The sequence below is a fragment of the Hemiscyllium ocellatum genome, chromosome 28 (genome assembly GCF_020745735.1).
Source record: "Hemiscyllium ocellatum isolate sHemOce1 chromosome 28, sHemOce1.pat.X.cur, whole genome shotgun sequence".
In the NCBI taxonomy this organism is placed as follows: domain Eukaryota; kingdom Metazoa; phylum Chordata; class Chondrichthyes; order Orectolobiformes; family Hemiscylliidae; genus Hemiscyllium; species Hemiscyllium ocellatum.
The window spans coordinates 33,290,528-33,308,185 of NC_083428.1; the positions used below are offsets into that span (position 1 = coordinate 33,290,528).

The following is a 17,658-nucleotide window of genomic DNA, read 5'->3' on the forward strand; positions in this document are numbered from 1 at the left end:
CCAGACCTTAAAATAATTGAACTCAATATTGAATCCTGAGGCTGCAGGATCCAAAGTGGAAAATGAGGTGCAATGTAAATGCAGACTGAACCCAGAACCAAAGTTTGACCTGATGCCATGGAAACATAGTCTGGGAGAAAGAAATTTCACTCCTCTTCTCTTTGGAATGTGTTCCATCTTTGGCATTTAATTTGTGCTGTACACATTTAGTGTCAACACTGCTTTATAATGAAAGTAACTTGGCGTGTAAATACCACAAAAAACAAGCTTCCAACTAACAATCTCAGCTTTACAGCAGTGAGAGATTTCAGGCAGTTAGTTGTGAGCTATAAGTTGATTTAACTTACTGCATCTACATGTCAGTGCTGGGAATGTTGCAGTGACATTCACATAGGTGTGGAATTTCAGGTGTAATTTTCAAACTACAGCAGCTGTTTCGATAACAGGAAGCAACATGCCTTTATTGAGCTGGAGTATATCAACCATATACACTAACAATTCCAAACTTTGAGATTGCTCCAGTTTACTTCAATTGGTTGGGAGAACTGTCGTACATAGGATCTGCAGGTGATGATTTAAGTACATCTAGAGTATAGAGTCTAGACCAAGCTTGACATATCTCAGTGTAATACTGTCACAGTGCTACAAAGCTGGAAATGCCATCTTTCAGATGGGACATTACATGAGGACTCTGCCTGCAAGTTCAAGTGGATGTTAAAAATCCCACGGCACTAAACGTCAGGCAGGAATCTCTCCTTGTGTCCTAGCTAATATTTCTTGTCAACCATCAAATGAGTTGCTCATTCACTTTCCTCAAAGAATGATCACTACTTTCACCAATCTGATAAAAGTTACATCAATTCCTGAAGTCAATCATTGCATGAAAAAACATTTTGAAATGCATTCATTTGAAAGCTGCTGTACAAATAGAGTGTCAGGGACAGGATTATAGCTCAAATTCTGATGTTCTACAAATACAAATAACTGCAATTCCCATTTACTGATTTCTCCACATTGCAAAACACAATAGTAAATAGATTTAAACGATGTGTTATTTCAAGGAAAAGATGTTCACATTATACTTGGGAAATTTCCAGATGTCCTTTTAAAAACCAAGTAATCCAAGATTTAGCAGTGTCTAGTGTTCAACAGGTAACAATGTAAGTTGAACTACGCAGCGAAAGATTTCTAGAGGTTTAGTAAGGTTTTATTGTAAATCTATAGTTTAGCACAAACAGCAAATTCTCCATTCCCCTACTGGATCCTTTCTCCTCCTCATTTGGGATAAACCTAGCTCTTTATTTTAAACTAACTTTCACCAATCACAAGCACTACCCACTAGCACCAATGGGAGGGTAGGAAGGGAGGGAGGAGATTAAATTAAGGCAGAGTTCAAGGATAGAAAACCCTAGTCTCTTTTTGAATTAAATTATCACCAAGTTAACTGAGTCTCTAACCAAAATGTCAATTAACAGGATAGGGAAAGAGGGAGGGCATTTAATTTGAATGGAGTTGGAAGGGAGAGAAAGCTCAGAGACAGGGACACTATCCACTCTGCTACAAGAGCTCTCAGAATCTGATTTCCTTAGGAGTCTTTGCTTTTGCATGTGCTGAGTCAAATGAATCCATTTTGAAATGCTTTCTCATGCAATGATTGACTTCAGGAATTGATGTAACTTTTATCAGATTCTTTTTTCCAGTACATGGTCTTGTTGGGTTTTCTGGTAACCCACTGAGGGCCATTACATTATTCAAAGGACATGAGAGAATGACTAAGCGTCTCAGCTGCAATTTTGACTAAATAGCCAGAGTTCCCAGAAATCTCAAACGTCAATTGTCAATTTCACCAATAGAGTACCAAAACAACATTTTAATTCCCAAAGCACCTTCATCATTCACAATCTAATGGACCAAATATAAAAAGCAACTAAAGTATTAGCCAGTATCTCTAAAATTATATAACCTCAGGGAAGGAATTCATTGGTAGTGCATGATGAATAGTTAATGAGCAGTTATCACTGAACACAGAAAGCAGGTGTAAAAGTGAGAATCTGCCAAATGTTTAAAGCATGTCATTTGTACCAATGGTGAAAATTTATGGTTATCACTTTCTTGGTAACAGATGGTCATTGGTTCATATGAACTAACCTGCTAAATGTCCTCGTTTGAAGGCTTTGAACTCACCCTGCATTTTACCACATCCACAGACTAGGCTCGGCGAAAGTGAGCACTGCAGATGCTGGAGATTAGAGTCAAGATTAGAGTGGTGCTGGAAAAGCACAGCAAGTCAGGCAGCATCTGAGGAGCAGGAAAATCGACATTTCGGGCAATCCTGCCGAAAATGTTGATTTTCTTGCTCCTCAGATGCTGTCTGACCTGCTGTGCTTTTCCAGCACCACTCTAATCACAGACTAGACTTGACTACCTCAACACAGTGTTCACAATTTACATAGATGATCTGGAGTTAGACACCATGTGTAGTGTGTCAAAGTTGTGGCTGGCATTAAAATGAATGGGAGAGCAAAGTGTGCAGAGGACTGTAAGCTTTGCAAAAGGATATAGATAGCTTAAATGAGTGGGCAAAGGTCTGGCAAGTGGAGTACAAAGTTAATAAATGTAAAGGCATCCATTTAGGTAGGAGTAACAGTAAAAAGGACTATTAAGTGAATAGTAAAAATAAATGCATCATGCTGCTGTGCAGAGGGACCTGGGTATCCTTGTGCATGAATCATTGCTCTGCAGGAGTAATAGGTAATAGGTGTAACAGGCAATAGGTAATTAAGAAGGCAAATTAAATTTTATCCTTCATTGCCAAAAGGGACTGAGTTTAAAAGAAGGGAGATCATGTTTTAACTATATAAGGTGCTGGTGAGGCCATGCCTTGAGTACTGCGTGCAGTTTTGGACTCCTTACTTGAGAAAGGATGTACTGGCACTGGAGGGTGTACAGAGGAGGTTCACTCAGTTGTTTCTGGAGTTGAGCGGATTTGCTTATGACAGACTGAGGAGACTGGGATTATATTCATTGGAATTTAGAGGAATGAGGGGAGATCTTATCAAAACATATAGAACTATGAAGGGACTAGATAAGAAAGAAGTAGACAGAATGCTTCCATTGATGGGTGAAACTAGGACTAGAGGGCATAGCCTCAAAATTAGGGGGAGCAGATTTAGGACTGAATTGAGAAGAAACTTCTTCACCCAGAGGGTTGAGATTCTATGGAATTCCCTGCCCAGTGAGATAGTTGAGGTTTTCTCAGTAAATGTTTTTAAAGCTAAGGTAGATAATATTTTGAACAGTAAAGGAATTAAGGGTTATGGTGAGAGGGTGGGTAAGTGGAGCTGAGGCCATGAAAAGATCAGTCATGATCTTATTGAATGGCGGAGCAGGCTCGAAGGGCCAGACGGCCTACTCCTGCTCCTAGTTCTTCTTCATCCTCACCCTCCCTAACATTGATCCAGCTTCAAGTCACTTCTCTTGGTTCCAAGCCTATTTTCATTACTCCCCTTGGTGAGGCAATGTGAAATTTTATTGTTTTGATCAAAGGTTCTGTACAGCTGGCAATTGCTGTAGGTCCTTCTTTTAAAAAGTCTTCCCTTTACGTTGTAAAATCAAAGCTCTTTTAATGCAGTTTCTTACTTCATTGGCTAACGCCTGGAATCAAACTTAATACATACAATTTAGGCACAGACTCAGGCCACCCAGCCGAACTGGCCAATGCTAGTGTTGGTCCATTATTTGAGCCTCCTCCCATTCTAGACATCAGCAGATCTTCCTATTCCTTTCTCTCTCATGTACTTACCTGCCTTCCCTTTTCAATACCCACATTCAACCACCACCAAATGTGCAGCAGATTCCACATTCAAACCAACTCTCTATGTAAAGAACATTCTCCTAAATTCTGTCTTGGATTTATTTGGGACTAAGTTTGTGATCTTTTGTTTTGCAACTTCTCTTTTCATCCTCTCCAGTAATGGGTATTATTCTTGTGGCATGGTAACCAGAACAGTACACACTATACAGTGTATTGTGCATTGTATAAATGTTACCACGTGGGATTAGAATTTGAATACGAGGAAGGAGCTGGGTCTGTGGGGTGGAGGGGATAGTGAAGTGTACCATTGGGAGCCCATATTCTTCCAGGGAATTTATAAATCCCTCAGCAAGTCCCTCACCATCATAACACTTTCTAAGGAAGTTTTATCCTCTAAATTTCTAACATCTACAGCCTGGTTTGATTTTTTATCTACTGTACTTCTATCTCCATAGTTCACAATTCATTGCCAATATTACAAACCTACTCCGTTTGATGAATGCAATTTAACACCTTGTTATCCACCGACCACTTACAAGAAAAAAAATAAGCTTCAGTGGTTCCATTACAGCAGATTCAAAAGATTGAACGTCTGTTGTGTCATTTCTGTTACAATCACCAATTATATTTCTACGCTTGCTGGGAGTCATAGCAGTACTATAAAGGACCATTTGTAACCATGCTAAACATTGCTTGAGTGAGGAGGAGATTCTCAAACAGAAGGCGTCATTTTTATGTGCTGCTGTCTCTGTTTATATTGACCTGCTCCTGCTATCACAGAACCAGCGTAAAGTCAGACACTTGGAAATAGCTTCGATATGACAAATCAGATTGAGAAGGTTTGCTCAGCCTATCCTCACCAATCCGTTATGAAATACACTGCAGACTATCACATTAGCCATGTCTTCCAATCTGCATCCAAATATTTAAGACAATTCCAAACTTTTCACTCCACTAGGTTACCCAAATTTCTGTTCTACATGTGGATTACTCTACATTGAGAGGTTACCATTGGCATTAAAATGTATCACCAATAGTTTTGTCCAATTGTCATAGTTTAAGTTAAACTGGTGTCTGGATTTACACTAAACATTTATCTTAGATACCTCGATTAGATCCACTCCGATTCACCACTTTTCAAGAACTCAAATTTGCTCAAAGTGAAGGATTGCACTCTTAACTTTCATTTCTAACTGGAGATCTGATACCAACTCATGTGATCCACAAAAGATCTGGAGCTAAGTAGTATTGATATACATAGACCATGCCATTTACCGCTGGTTCCTTGGTGCTCTTTGGCAGCAATAACATGTATGAATACCAACAAACTCTTAGCAAGTTAAAGCTCTTTTAACTGAGGCTTCGCAAGTGTTCTTTTTATGGAGAGCATTTCTAAGAAGCTTCTGAAGATGTTTTCAGACATCAGCAGGGTAAGGATCTGACCAGAAAATGGAAGCTACAAACACAGATGTCAGCAACTCTCTGCACCCTTAGGACTGGTCTAGGAAAGTGGTGCCATCAAGATGGCCATATCAGTTGACCAATGACAGGAATGCATGGATGGGGCAGTTGGTCACATGGTGATCACTCCAAGAATGTGTCCAGACTTGGCAACTAGCAACCAAACAATGCAAGGTTGCCATAGCAGGATCTATCCTCAAGTTACAAGGGGAAATTCCAGGTGCTGACATCCACACCTAACACCGAATTAGGTCCCAAATTAATAGAGGTTAAAATGGCATTTGAATTTCGACACTTTGTTGAGCTAAATGCTTTACTTTGACAATCTTACAGCTTGTACAACGTCGTACTGTCTTTGTGGGAAAAGATTTCTAGCTTCCCAGTCCAACTTTGCCTTGAACTTTAATACTCTGGAAATGATCTATAAAGAACTACATTTAAGCTGAACAGAAAGAGAGACTGTGTGGTGTGGGCCATCAAGTTATCCATGGCCAGGATGGGAATTCAGAAACAGGGTGGCAAGTAAGTCTACAGATTAAAAGAATTCAGATACCAAACTGAAGTATGGAGAACAGCCCACAGTATAAGATTGCTTTAACCTGACAGCTTTACTTATTGAGGACTCGGGATGGTCAGTCTAGGGAGAAATAATCATAGCAGTGAAATCAGAAGGCACTGTGTTTAGCAAATATTCAAGCTCATGAGAGGGAAAACTGTGACCAGTTTAGATTTATGAGAATTACTTCAGGCTGGTGAATATTTGTAGTGAACTGCAAATTCAGAACAAATGAATTTAGAACAATGTAGTGTTTGTTGGAACTTTGGGGGTCAGGCTGGTAGACCATAATGATATTAGTCACTGAGTTGTTATAGTTGGAGGCAGAGGCACAGTATACATGGAGTATTACTTCATAAATAGATGCAGAATACCAGACCTAGGAGTCTGAGTAACAGGGGGAGATGTAAGCCTGATCTACCATTCAGTTAGATAATGACGGAGCTACACCACAATTCCATTTACTTCCCTTTGCTCCATACTTCGATCCGTCAAAATGCTATCTAAATGAGACTCAAAACTCCAATCAATTCCACATCCTCAGCCTCCTTGCAGGACAGATCTCCAGATTTTCATTGTTGGTGGTGTGGAACAGTACTTTCTGACTTCGCCACTAAATGGTGAAGCCTGAATAATGTTATGTTTGTTCTTGATTCCCACACTCTTTTCCCCATCCCCAAGAAACCAGTTTCCTAGTGTCCATCCTATTGAATCCTGTTAACACTTGTAGCCAAGCAGAAAATTTACGACACTTTTATAACCAAGGGAATTCACCATGATTGCCATATTCACTAATTCTGGGAGGTTTCATCACATGACAGGCCCTTCTATTCCAGCCACATTCACCCTTGTCACACACTGCCTTCCCATGCCAACTGGAAAGCAAAAATATGTATTCCCCTATCGGGGTCTACCTGACTGTCAACCAAACAATGTTTTCCCTTTCCTATTTTCAATACCTATATACCTGGCTAAGAGACCTATTCTAAGAAAATTACAAAACAAGAGTTGCTCTTTTTTTTAAAAAGTATTCCTATGGTTTTGTTTTTCCCCAGGGTTATACAAAGCACTGCACAAGAGGGTTGGCATCACAAGAATATAGGCCAAGTTTATGCAACCTCAAATTTTAACCTACAATATTCTGACAAAACACCGGATGATAATATTTCATTCTGCAGCTCCAAACATTCCTAACCTTGATGAACAGAAATATTCATCAGAGGCCTGGATAGGGTGAACACACTCAGTCTTTTACCCAGGGTTGGGAATCGAGGATGAGAGGCATCAGTTTAAAGGTTAGAAAGGAAAGAATAAGAGGAAACCTGAGGTGCAAGTTTTTTTTACACAGAGAGTGTTACACATATGGAATGAGCTGCCAGCGGAAGTGTTTGAGGTGGGTACATTATCAACATTTAAAAGGCATTTGGACAAATACGTGGATAGGAAAGGATTAGAAGGATATGGGCCAAGTGCAGGGAAATGGGGTTAGCGTTGCTGCATATTTTGGTTGGCATGGACCAGTTTGAGCCAAAGGGCCTGTCTCTGTGTTGTAGGAGAAAGTGAGGACTGCAGATGCAGTCGATTTCCTGCTCCTTGGATGCTGCCTGACCTGCTGTGCATTTCTAGCACGGCTCTAATCTTGACTCTGTGCTGTAGGACTCTATAACTCTATATTTAAAACCTAGACATTGGAATCTATGCTTGCGGTCTTTCAATAAAAGGCACAGAGGCTAGCACTGCTGCTTCACACCACCAGGGTCCCAAGTTCGACTTGGGCAACTGTCTGTTTGGCATTTGCATATTCTCCCAGTGTCTGTGTGGGTTTCCTCCCACAGTGTCCAGGGATGTGCAGGCTAGGTGGGTTAGCTATGTGGGTGGCAACATCCTTGTAAATCTTTTCTGAATCCTTTCAAGTTTCACAACATCTTTCCAATAGGAAGGAGACTGGAATTGCACACAATATTCCAATGTCCTGTACAGCCGCAACATGACCTCCCAACTCCTGTACTCAATACTCTGATCAAATGCCTTCTTCACTATCCTATCTACCTGCAAATCCACTTTCAAGGAGCTATGAACCTGCACTCCAAGGTTGCTTTGTTCAGCAACACTCCCTAGGACCTTACCATTAAGTGTATAAGTCCTGCGAAGATTTGCTTTCCCAAAATGCAGCACTTCGCATTTATTGGAATTAAACTCCATCTGCCACTTCTCAGCCCATTGCCCCATCTGGTCCAGATCCTGTTGTAATCTGAGGAAATCCTCTTTGCTGTCCACTACACCTCCAATTTTGGTGTCATGTGCAAACTTACTAACTGTACCTCTTATTCTTGCATCCAAATCATTTATGTAAATTACAAAAATTAGAGGACCCAGTACCGATCCTTGTGGCATTCCACTGGTCACAGGCCTCCAGTCTGAAAAACAACCTCCACCACCACCCTCCGTCTTCTACCTTTGAGCCAGTTCTGTATCCAAGTGGCTAGTTCTCCCTGTATTCCATAAGATCTAACCTTGCTCATCAGTCTCCCATGGGGAACCTTGTCGTCCGCCTTACTGAAGTCTATGTAGATCACATCTACTGCTCTGCCCTCATCAATCTTCTTTGTTAGATTAGATTAGACTTACAGTGTGGAAACAGGCCCTTCGGCCCAACAAGTCCACACCGACCCGCCGAAGCGCAACCCACCCTTACCCCTACATTTACCCCTTACCTAACACTACGGGCAATTTAGCTTGGCCAATTCACCTGACCCGCACATCTTTGGACTGTGGGAGGAAACCGGAGCACCCGGAGGAAACCCACGCAGACACGGGGAGAACGTGCAAACTCCACACAGTCAGTTGCCTGAGTCGGGAATTGAACCCGGGTCTACAGGCGCTGTGAGGCAGCAGTGCTAACCACTGTGCCACCGTGCCACCGTTACTTCTTCAAAAAACTCAATCATGTTTGTGAGACATGATTTCCCATGCACAAAGCCATGTTGACTATCCCGAATCAGTCCTTGCCTTTCCAAATGCGTTACATCATGTCCCTCAGGATTCCCTCCAACAACTTGCCCACCACTGAGGTCCGGCTCACTGGTCTATAGTTCCCTGGCTTGTCTTTACCGCCCTTTTGCCAACCTCCAGTCTTCTGGCACCTCACCTGTGACTATCGATGATATAAATATCTCAGCATGAGGCCCATGGTTGACTCCTGCTGTTATTTCTCATGCGCTTGGAAGCAAGCTGTTTACTGACTATTTCATTATATTACCTGATCACTTGCATATAAATTGGCAGAAGATTTGCTAAAACTGTAAATCATTCTGGTTGGGTCAGGTGTCACCTTCAGCAGAATGTTCTGTTGGGTCACCATGGCAAAGTAAAAAATTGTCAGTGTAGAAGAGAACTTAAGGCCAGTCACTTGCCTCATATGATCAAGTGAAGAGGAAAGATTGGGGTAATTGAAGCACCAACTGTGAGGGGACATAACTGAGACTCTTTTACAAAAAGAAAAGATAATAAATTATGGATTTGGAATGGTCTTAGTATTCTGTAAGATATCCTAGTTGTTTTAACATATAGGCACAGGGACAGGATTTGCTTTAATTTAAATGATTTGTGTTTTTGCTTTCTTTTCAAAGGAAACAGCTTGTGAATTTGTAATAAATCTAGAGATAACAAAATAGTTAAAATCGTTCATTCCCAGGACACAATATGGTTTCAAGTGTTGGGTTGTAATCTAGCTGACGATGCTGTTTAGCTTCTGCTGTGACGCAGGATGTGTGATTTATGTCGGTCGATTTATTTTTGTGGCCACATTGTGAAATGAGATAGCCAAGACAATCTTGAGATAAAAGTGCAGCACAGTGGAGTTTAGGGTGATTAGTCACATCGGAGATGGTGAATAAGCTGTTTACATCTGGCCACTGAAGGATCAGTATCATTTCTGGGGCTTGTGTACAATCACATTTGTCACGCAATAATAAATCAGCAAGAATGGTGTTTGTGAGAGACAATGGCTAGAAAGATCTCGTGCTTCCTTTCAGAAATGTTGAGTCAAATTTGAAAGAAAGACGAGTGGGCATTCAACCTGTGCTACCATTGTTGCAGATCACAGCTGAAATCTATCAATTTCTGCCTTTCAATGATTGAGCTCCAACAGCCCTCTGGGGTAGAGAATTCCAGAGATTCGTTGTCTTGTGTGAAAACTTCCACTTCATCTCAGGCCTGCCCTTTGCGAGATTCTGTCCCTTGGTTTTAGACTCACTAACCAGGGTACGGGTCTTATCTACATCCACCTGGATGAGAGCTTATAAGGATTTTGTAAGTTTCAAAGAGATCACCTCCTCATTGAAATGCTAGGAAATACAAATCCAGTCTCCTCAACCTCCCATCGTCTGACAACCCTGCCGTTACAATCTGGCGAATTTCCCTTCCACTTCCCTCCATGGCAAATATAACCCTCCTTACATAAGGAGATCAAAACTGTTCACACTGATGAAGGTTACCTTTCTACCCAGGGAAGCACAGTAATTTCATTTATTTCTCTGAATGTCCTTTCTGTCGAAACATTGCATGTGCCAAAGACTTGATCAAACACTGTAAAATTGATAATGGTACAATTACGTGCAGTTAGTAAAATTTACATTTTCTTATAGAGTAGATGAAGAGTTTGGCCCATTCAAGAACTGAGAAGGTGCAATGGGACAGGGGTGGCACGTGGCTCAGTGATCAGCATCAGTGCCTCAGCACCAGGGACCTGGGCTCGATTCCAGCCTCGGGCGAATAGCTGTATGGATTTTGCACATTCTTCCTCTGTCTGCATGGGTTTGCTCCGGGTGCTCTGGTTTCTTGCCACAGTATAAAGAGGTGCAGGTTAGGTGGATATTGGCCATGTTAAATTGCCCATAGTATCCAGGGATGTGTAGAATAGGTAAATTAGGCATGGGAAATGCAGGGTTATAGATATAAGGTGGGGGTGGGGGGTCTGGGTGGGATGCTCTTCGGAAGGTTGGTAGGAACCTGATGGGCTGAACGGCCTGCTTCCACACTGTAGGGATCCTACAATTATTATTTTGGAAATTCTGGAGAGGTGAGCTAAGATGGACTAATGAACGCTATTATCTGCAAACTTGCTATGGATTTGAAGATGAACAGTCACTTGTACTAGGCGTAAAACGTGTACCAGGGGGCTGAGAAATCACAATAGCAACTAGATTCGTGGATCTGCATAGAGTTACTACAATTCGTACTCAAAATGCTGTACTGGGGCAACTTAGAATGAATGATACCAATCACATAAGAACAGGAATAGGCCATTCAGCTCATCAAGCCTGCCCTGCCATTCTGGATCGTGGCTGATCGTCTCCTCCGTGCCTTTTTCCTGCATTTAATATCCCTTAAAGTAATCAATCAGTCTCAAGAAATGATCAATCTTTGACTTGAACCTGCTCAACAATTGATCTTCTACATCCTCCGGGGTAATGTGATGCATTGCAAAAACAAGACAATCCTTTACCCCTTGTTAAAGGGGAAATGTGGAGATGATAATTATTGAAATGTCTTATAATTATGACCTTTATATTAGCAGTGTATTAATGGAATATAAACATACAATTACATTATGAAGATTTCAATTGCAGAGTTGGGAGAAACATGTAACTTGAGCTGGTGAAAATTGGTTTCAGGCTTGCATCAAGATAAACTGTGTGATGTAACTTCAGTTGCCCAGATACAAAGATCAGCTGAAGGAGATAGTTTCACCTCATTTCAATTGCACACGCACTGCAGTGTAGATAATGTAGAAAGAGTGGAAAATAAAGTTTAAAGGCAGACAATTACAGTAACGCCAGAAGTGAAGGCAGCAGGGGTTTTGGCAGCTTCGGGAGGAGGGTGAGAAAGGTGGGTGAGAAAGGTGGGTGAGAAAGGTGGGTGAGAAAGGTGGGTGGACGGCACTGGTTTTTATATTGTGGCTAAGAAGAAAGTCAGTCGAGTGCCTACTGCCCAATAGGGGCAATGATGATAGTACACTCTCTCTCTTCTCACTGTTTTAATCAGTTTGGAAAAACTACCTGCCTCCTTTTACCTTTCTACCCAACCCAATGTATTCCTTTTGTGGGCAGTGTCACAATCAATAAGCTCTTAAAAACCCTCAATTGTTTTCACATGGTGGATGCCCTCACTGGTGAGAGCTAAACCCCCGATCTATATTACATGTCACCCACTGAAAACACCCAGTGGTAGCAAGTAATATCCAGTTCTAAACTGCCACCACACAACAGGAGAAGTCTCAAACTTCAATTTGAATCCTCTTATTCCTTTTAGAGAACGGACCGTCTCATTGGCTATTTGATAATGTCACTCGTTTTGGGTGCACCTTAGAAACTGGTACAGCAATGACAGCCATTCTCTTAAGCAATCCAATCAGACTCACTCACAGTTGGTCCTGCTCAACGTCTAATTGTACAAAGGACAATCTGGGTTAGAACAAAAGGATCCAATTGCGTTCAGAACTAGATACTCTGCCTATTGTTGAGCAGCATTATTTTACAGACAGCACGTTAGTGTACAAAGTGACAATATAATCAAAGTGTTTCTCAAACCCTCCTGGAGGCCAAGAAATATTATAACTATAAGTCACATTAATTCCCTTGAGCAGATTTGATTAACCTTTTAAGATTAGCTTACTCATTCAGACTAGTTTTGAATGTGAGATCGTTACGCTACTCCCTGCTTGACAAAGGTTCCTCCCAAAGCCTGGCTGGCTATCTGACTGGGCTAGTCTCCCCATTTATCTCCTGTGTTCCCAGTAATGGAAATGCAGTCTTTTTGACGAGTTCTTTTCCAGGGCAATCAAATAGGGCGGCACGGTGGCACAGTGGTTAGCACTGCTGCCTCACAGTGCCTGAGACCCGGGTTCAATTCCCGACTCAGGCGACTGACTGTGTGGAGTTTGCACGTTCTCCCCATGTCTGCGTGGGTTTCCTCCGGGTGCTCCGGTTTCCTCCCACAGTCCAAAGATGTGCAGGTCAGGTGAATTGACCATGCTAAATTGCCTGTAGTGTTAGGTAAGGGGTAAAGGTAGGGGTATGGGTGGGTTGCGCTTCGGCGGGTTGGTGTGGACTTGTTGGGCCGAAGGGCCTGTTTCCACACTGTAAGTAATCTAATCTAATCTTCCTCTCATCCAGAGGATGTGGGTTTAAAAAGAACATAATTAAAAAGAACAGGTGGGTGAATTGATGCTGATGACACGGCTTGGTTTTTTTAGACTTTCACAAAGTTGACTACTTTTAGAATTAGGAACTGTTAAAAAGAACTGATTCTTGAATTGTTTGAATATTAAAATAGGGTTCAAATGTCTTTAAATGTAACATTTGATACCCAAGGTAAACAAAAGGACAGCTCCATTCCCTCTGCTAGATAGCAGTATGTAGCTGGCAGTTTATAACTCAGTTTGGTGTTGTTGGGAGGTGCCAGATTCACATTGATACTCTGGATTCAAAGGGGCCCTCACAATTTCTCACTCATGATTTGTGTCCTCCTCATACTATTTTGTCAATACATGGACTATGAGGTTCTACAGGCCAGAGAGACTTTTTCACCCTTCATAACTATCATTTCTGCATTGCCTGATCCAGGTCTAATTTGTGGACAGATCAATAGATTTCACATTACACCTTCAGAATTGAATTTAGAACTTGTTTTTGAGGCGTTTAAATGCTGTTATGAACTTCTCCACCCAGATTTTTCTCCAGTAGTCATAACTCATTTTACTGATCGATTTTCTGGCAGTGGTAACCTCTTATAGGGCATACAGAGAACAAAAATACATTTTTCCTGAAACTTTATCTACCAGGTTTTTAAATAGCGACCAAGTCTTCATGAAATTCACTTTCAGTGCTACTTACAGAATTATGGCATTTCAAAATCTATTCCCAATATTCTCACATATTAATGAATTTTTAAAGTTTGCCCAAGCATGCAGAAGATACATGGTATATAACAAGTGAAAACTTCAGAACACTTTTAGTTTGGAGAGACAATCTGACTTGTTATGACTTGCAGTGAAATTCCAGTCCATCCCTTACCTTCTTTTACCTCGTCTTCCAACTCCATGGCTGGTAAAGATCTGTAGTAACGTGCACAACTTGGTTAAATCACCGCGGAACAGTGCACTCCCAGCCAATTCAAGAAGTACCTGTGCAAAGGGGCTGAATCACACTTGAATCCCGAGTGTGCAACAGTTAAGACACTTCTGAGAGGAGTTCAGAAAATGTTTTTTTTTTGGAATCTGTCAGTTGAAGCTGGCCCTGCCCTGCCCTGTCCTCCACCCTGACTGACGACAGACACCCTTTCAGGTCCGGTCAGGCAGACAGCTGGAAAACGTTCTTCCCTCCTTGATATGATCACCACTCGCTGACGGTGGGGAGGATGGGGGCACAGGGAAGAGATAATCACAGGAGATAGGCACACTAACTTCATAAACTAGACATTGAATGTTCTCCTTTTGGTTTGATGCGTTTTGCATATTATACTGAAACAGGAAATGCAGTAAATATCCTGCACGTCTGTCAGACTTTGCACAAAGGGAGTTTACTTGTTTTAGAGATAAACCTTTCTTCAGAATAGAGAAAGGGTAATACCCAAAATGTTAGAGAGTTTTGTATTTACACTGAAGGAAATATTGTGTATTTCTGACATTTTTCCAATTTCTTTTCTGCACAAGTGTAAATAAAAGTGTTTAAAAACATGCTACACACAGACCAAAGAGGAAATTTCTCTTTCCCCTTTCTGAATTCACATGCACCAATAAATTCCAAGTTTAATCCCTGCTCTGCATTAAGCCAGGTTATACCACAGTCTCTGTAATTACCATCAATTAATCCTCTAAAACCAGGCATGGCAAACCGTAAACCATCAGACCATCCACCCTCATAGACAGGTAGAAAAGATCCTGAGGCTCTAACGTGCAGAAGGGCAGAGGATTTATCCTTGCAGTGCTGACTGACATTTCTTCCTTAATTAATAGCACACCAGAACATTACTTGGTCATTAGCACACTGCAGTTTGTGGGAAATTGCTCTGCATGAATTGGGTATCATATTTCCTACACAAAAAAAAATTGCACTTCCAAAGTATTTCATTAGCTGTAAAGCACTATGATGACATAAAAGGTGATATATAAATGTAATTATTTATTTTATCATTCTACTGTGGGAATGATTGACAAATTGCATTTCAACACCAGTGATAAATTAGTGGACCATAATCAAAGACTCAAGCCTTGGTTTTCACTTTTGTGGAAATTTCCTGACTTGTCCCCATAGCCTCAATAGAAAGACTCCAAATAGAAGGACCTTGGCTCTGCAGCAGGCTCCAGTCGAATGCACAAACGTTGGAAGCATGGCCAAAGAGGTGGCTGAATGCCCAGGCGGCCTGACTAAAAGGCCTATCTCAGTCCCTAGGTCCTCTAGCCCTCTGCTCACACTTCATCATCACCTACCCATCCCCATGCAACCTTAATGTCAAATCCTTCCTCCAACCAACTCCGTGGTATCTTTTAGCAACCATGCCAACACATCCAGTATTTAACCTGGATGGCATCAGGAGCCATGCAGAGGTGAAATCAAATAAAATGCTAAAAATTTTATATAGATTTTACGAGACAGACTAGATATTAAAAAAAAGTTTATCAAAGCCCATTCAAACTTCTTAAAATCTTAATTGCTTGATCCTTTCTAAAAATGAATTCTTTTTGTCCCTGTGTCTAAGGCAGCTAATTAGCTTGTTAAAGTTGTCACCAAAATGAGACATCAGAATAGGCCTTCATCAGCCAAGTGTAGCTTTTGGAAATCTGCCTGCAAATCAACATAATATAATGCTAGCCATGTGGGAAATGTCAATAAACAACTATTTAAACTATGTGAACGGAGTTTATTTTTAAAACTCCCACTGATTTGTTTTCATTTCCAAAGATGTGGGGGTTTAAATAACTTTATATCATGACAGTTATTCAGACTCCACAGGTGAAGAATCTTTATGTCCACTCATGACTCCCATAATGCGTGTTAAGTCCCACGTGGCTGACAAAATGCTGTCTGCTGTTTGAACTGAGCACTGCATTCAAATGGCACCACTGAGATCCGGGTTCCCCTCCTGTGTGAATTACATCTTTACACCCTCCCTTTCCTCTATCCGCAGAAATTCAGTCAGTCAGAAATAGGAGTGGGGTGTTCATTTATGGGTCCTATTCACTTTTTTCGAAGCCACATAGACTATTGGCAACTCCAGGAAAATCTCATACTCACATACAGGATCACATGTGAAGGGATGCTGGCCCAAGATCATGCAAGAAACAGAGTCCACAGATGACCATTCCTTATAATCAATGGCACGTTTTCTCTCTCTAAGATAGCAGCTACATCAGGTTTACTATCCATTCGATTACGATGTGTTACAAACAGACAATGTTAGATACATATCCAGGTCTCTGAAACATTTCTTGTTCTGGCATTTAAAGCTATTTCAAGGCAAGCCTGGGCATAAGAAATTCATTGAAGATTTTTTCCTCCTGACATTGTGGCATTTTAACTTTGTCAAGAAACTTAGGAACAGGAAGATCCCAGTTAACCCCTCTAGCGATTCTGCCGTTTAACAACGCTGATCTCTGACTGACTTCCTTTTTGTCCCATATCTCTTAACATGTTTGCAGTACAAAAAAATCTATCAATCTCTTTTTAAAACAAAAATTACAGTTGATTTATCATCAATTATCATTGGCAAGTTCAGGGAATTGGCCACGTAGCCCCCGAATATGCTCGAGCGTTCAGTAAGATCATGTCTGAGCTGATCTTGGGCTTAATTCCACTTTCCAGCCTGTTTGCTGTCACCTTGGAGACCCCCATGGCTGAAACATCTCTCTAACTCAGCCTGGAACAGATTTTATATCCCTGACTCCACAGCTGTAGGGGAGAAAGAAATCCAAATAAATTCTTCTGAGAAAAGAAATTCCTTCTCATCTGCATCGGAAAGGTGTGATACTTTAAGCTGAAGTTATGTGCCATTCAGCATCTAGCTTGTCAAGATATCTTCAAATTTTATATTTCAATGAGATCAGCTTTCATTCCTCTCAGCTCTAATGGATAAAGCAAAACATGTTCAATCTTTTCTCATAAAACAACCCCGGCCAGTTTTATCCTTTCTTAATAATAAAAAGAGGCCAAAATTCTATGACGTACTCAAAGTGTGATCTCACCAGTGACTTGTACGCTGGAGCTGGGGTTTGCTTAGCTCAGTTGGCTGGATGACTGGTTGGTAATGCAGAGTGTTGACAACAGGATGGATTCAATTCCCACGCCAGTTGAGGTTAGCAATTTTTCAACTCTGTCTGAAGTTAGATTAGATTAGATTACTTAGATTACTTACAGTGTGGAAACAGGCCCTTCGGCCCAACAAGTCCACACCGACCCGCCGAAGCGCAACCCACCCATACCCCCACATTACCCCTTTACCTAACACTATGGGCAATTTGGAATGGCCAATTCACCTGACCTGCACATCTTTGGACTGTGGGAGGAAACCGGAGCACCCAGAGGAAACCCACGCAGACACAGGGAGAATGTGCAAACTCCACACAGTCAGTCGCCTGAGTCGGGAATTGAACCCGGGTCTCCGGCGCTGTGAGGCAGCAGTGCTAACCACTGTGCCACTGTGCCGCCCACCCGTCATACAGTCAGAGAGATGTACAGCAAGGAAATAGACCCTCCAGTCCAGCATGTCCATGTCGATCAGACATCATAAATTAATCTATTCCCATTTGTCAATATCCATTTAAACCCTT

The 17,658-nt window shown here is 41.5% G+C and overlaps 1 protein-coding gene across 5 annotated transcripts in view; it reads right to left on the minus strand.

Moving 5' to 3' along the window:
* Positions 1–17,658, minus strand: part of tnfaip8l1 (tumor necrosis factor, alpha-induced protein 8-like 1) — a 66,031-nt gene that overhangs the window by 17,895 nt on the left and 30,478 nt on the right. For 2 of the 5 annotated variants that reach the window (XM_060846166.1, XM_060846168.1), the window contains exon 2: positions 17,057–17,205. The exons of 1 other annotated variant lie outside the window; for it this stretch is intronic. Coding sequence is in view for 1 of the 4 variants with exons in the window: in XM_060846164.1 (XP_060702147.1) it covers positions 13,907–13,934 (28 nt within the window). In the remaining 3 variants the exon portion in view is untranslated. Of the gene's footprint in view, positions 1–13,906; positions 14,260–17,056; positions 17,206–17,658 lie in introns of those variants that run through there. 2 more of the 5 variants (XM_060846167.1, XM_060846164.1) reach the window with 2 other exon arrangements.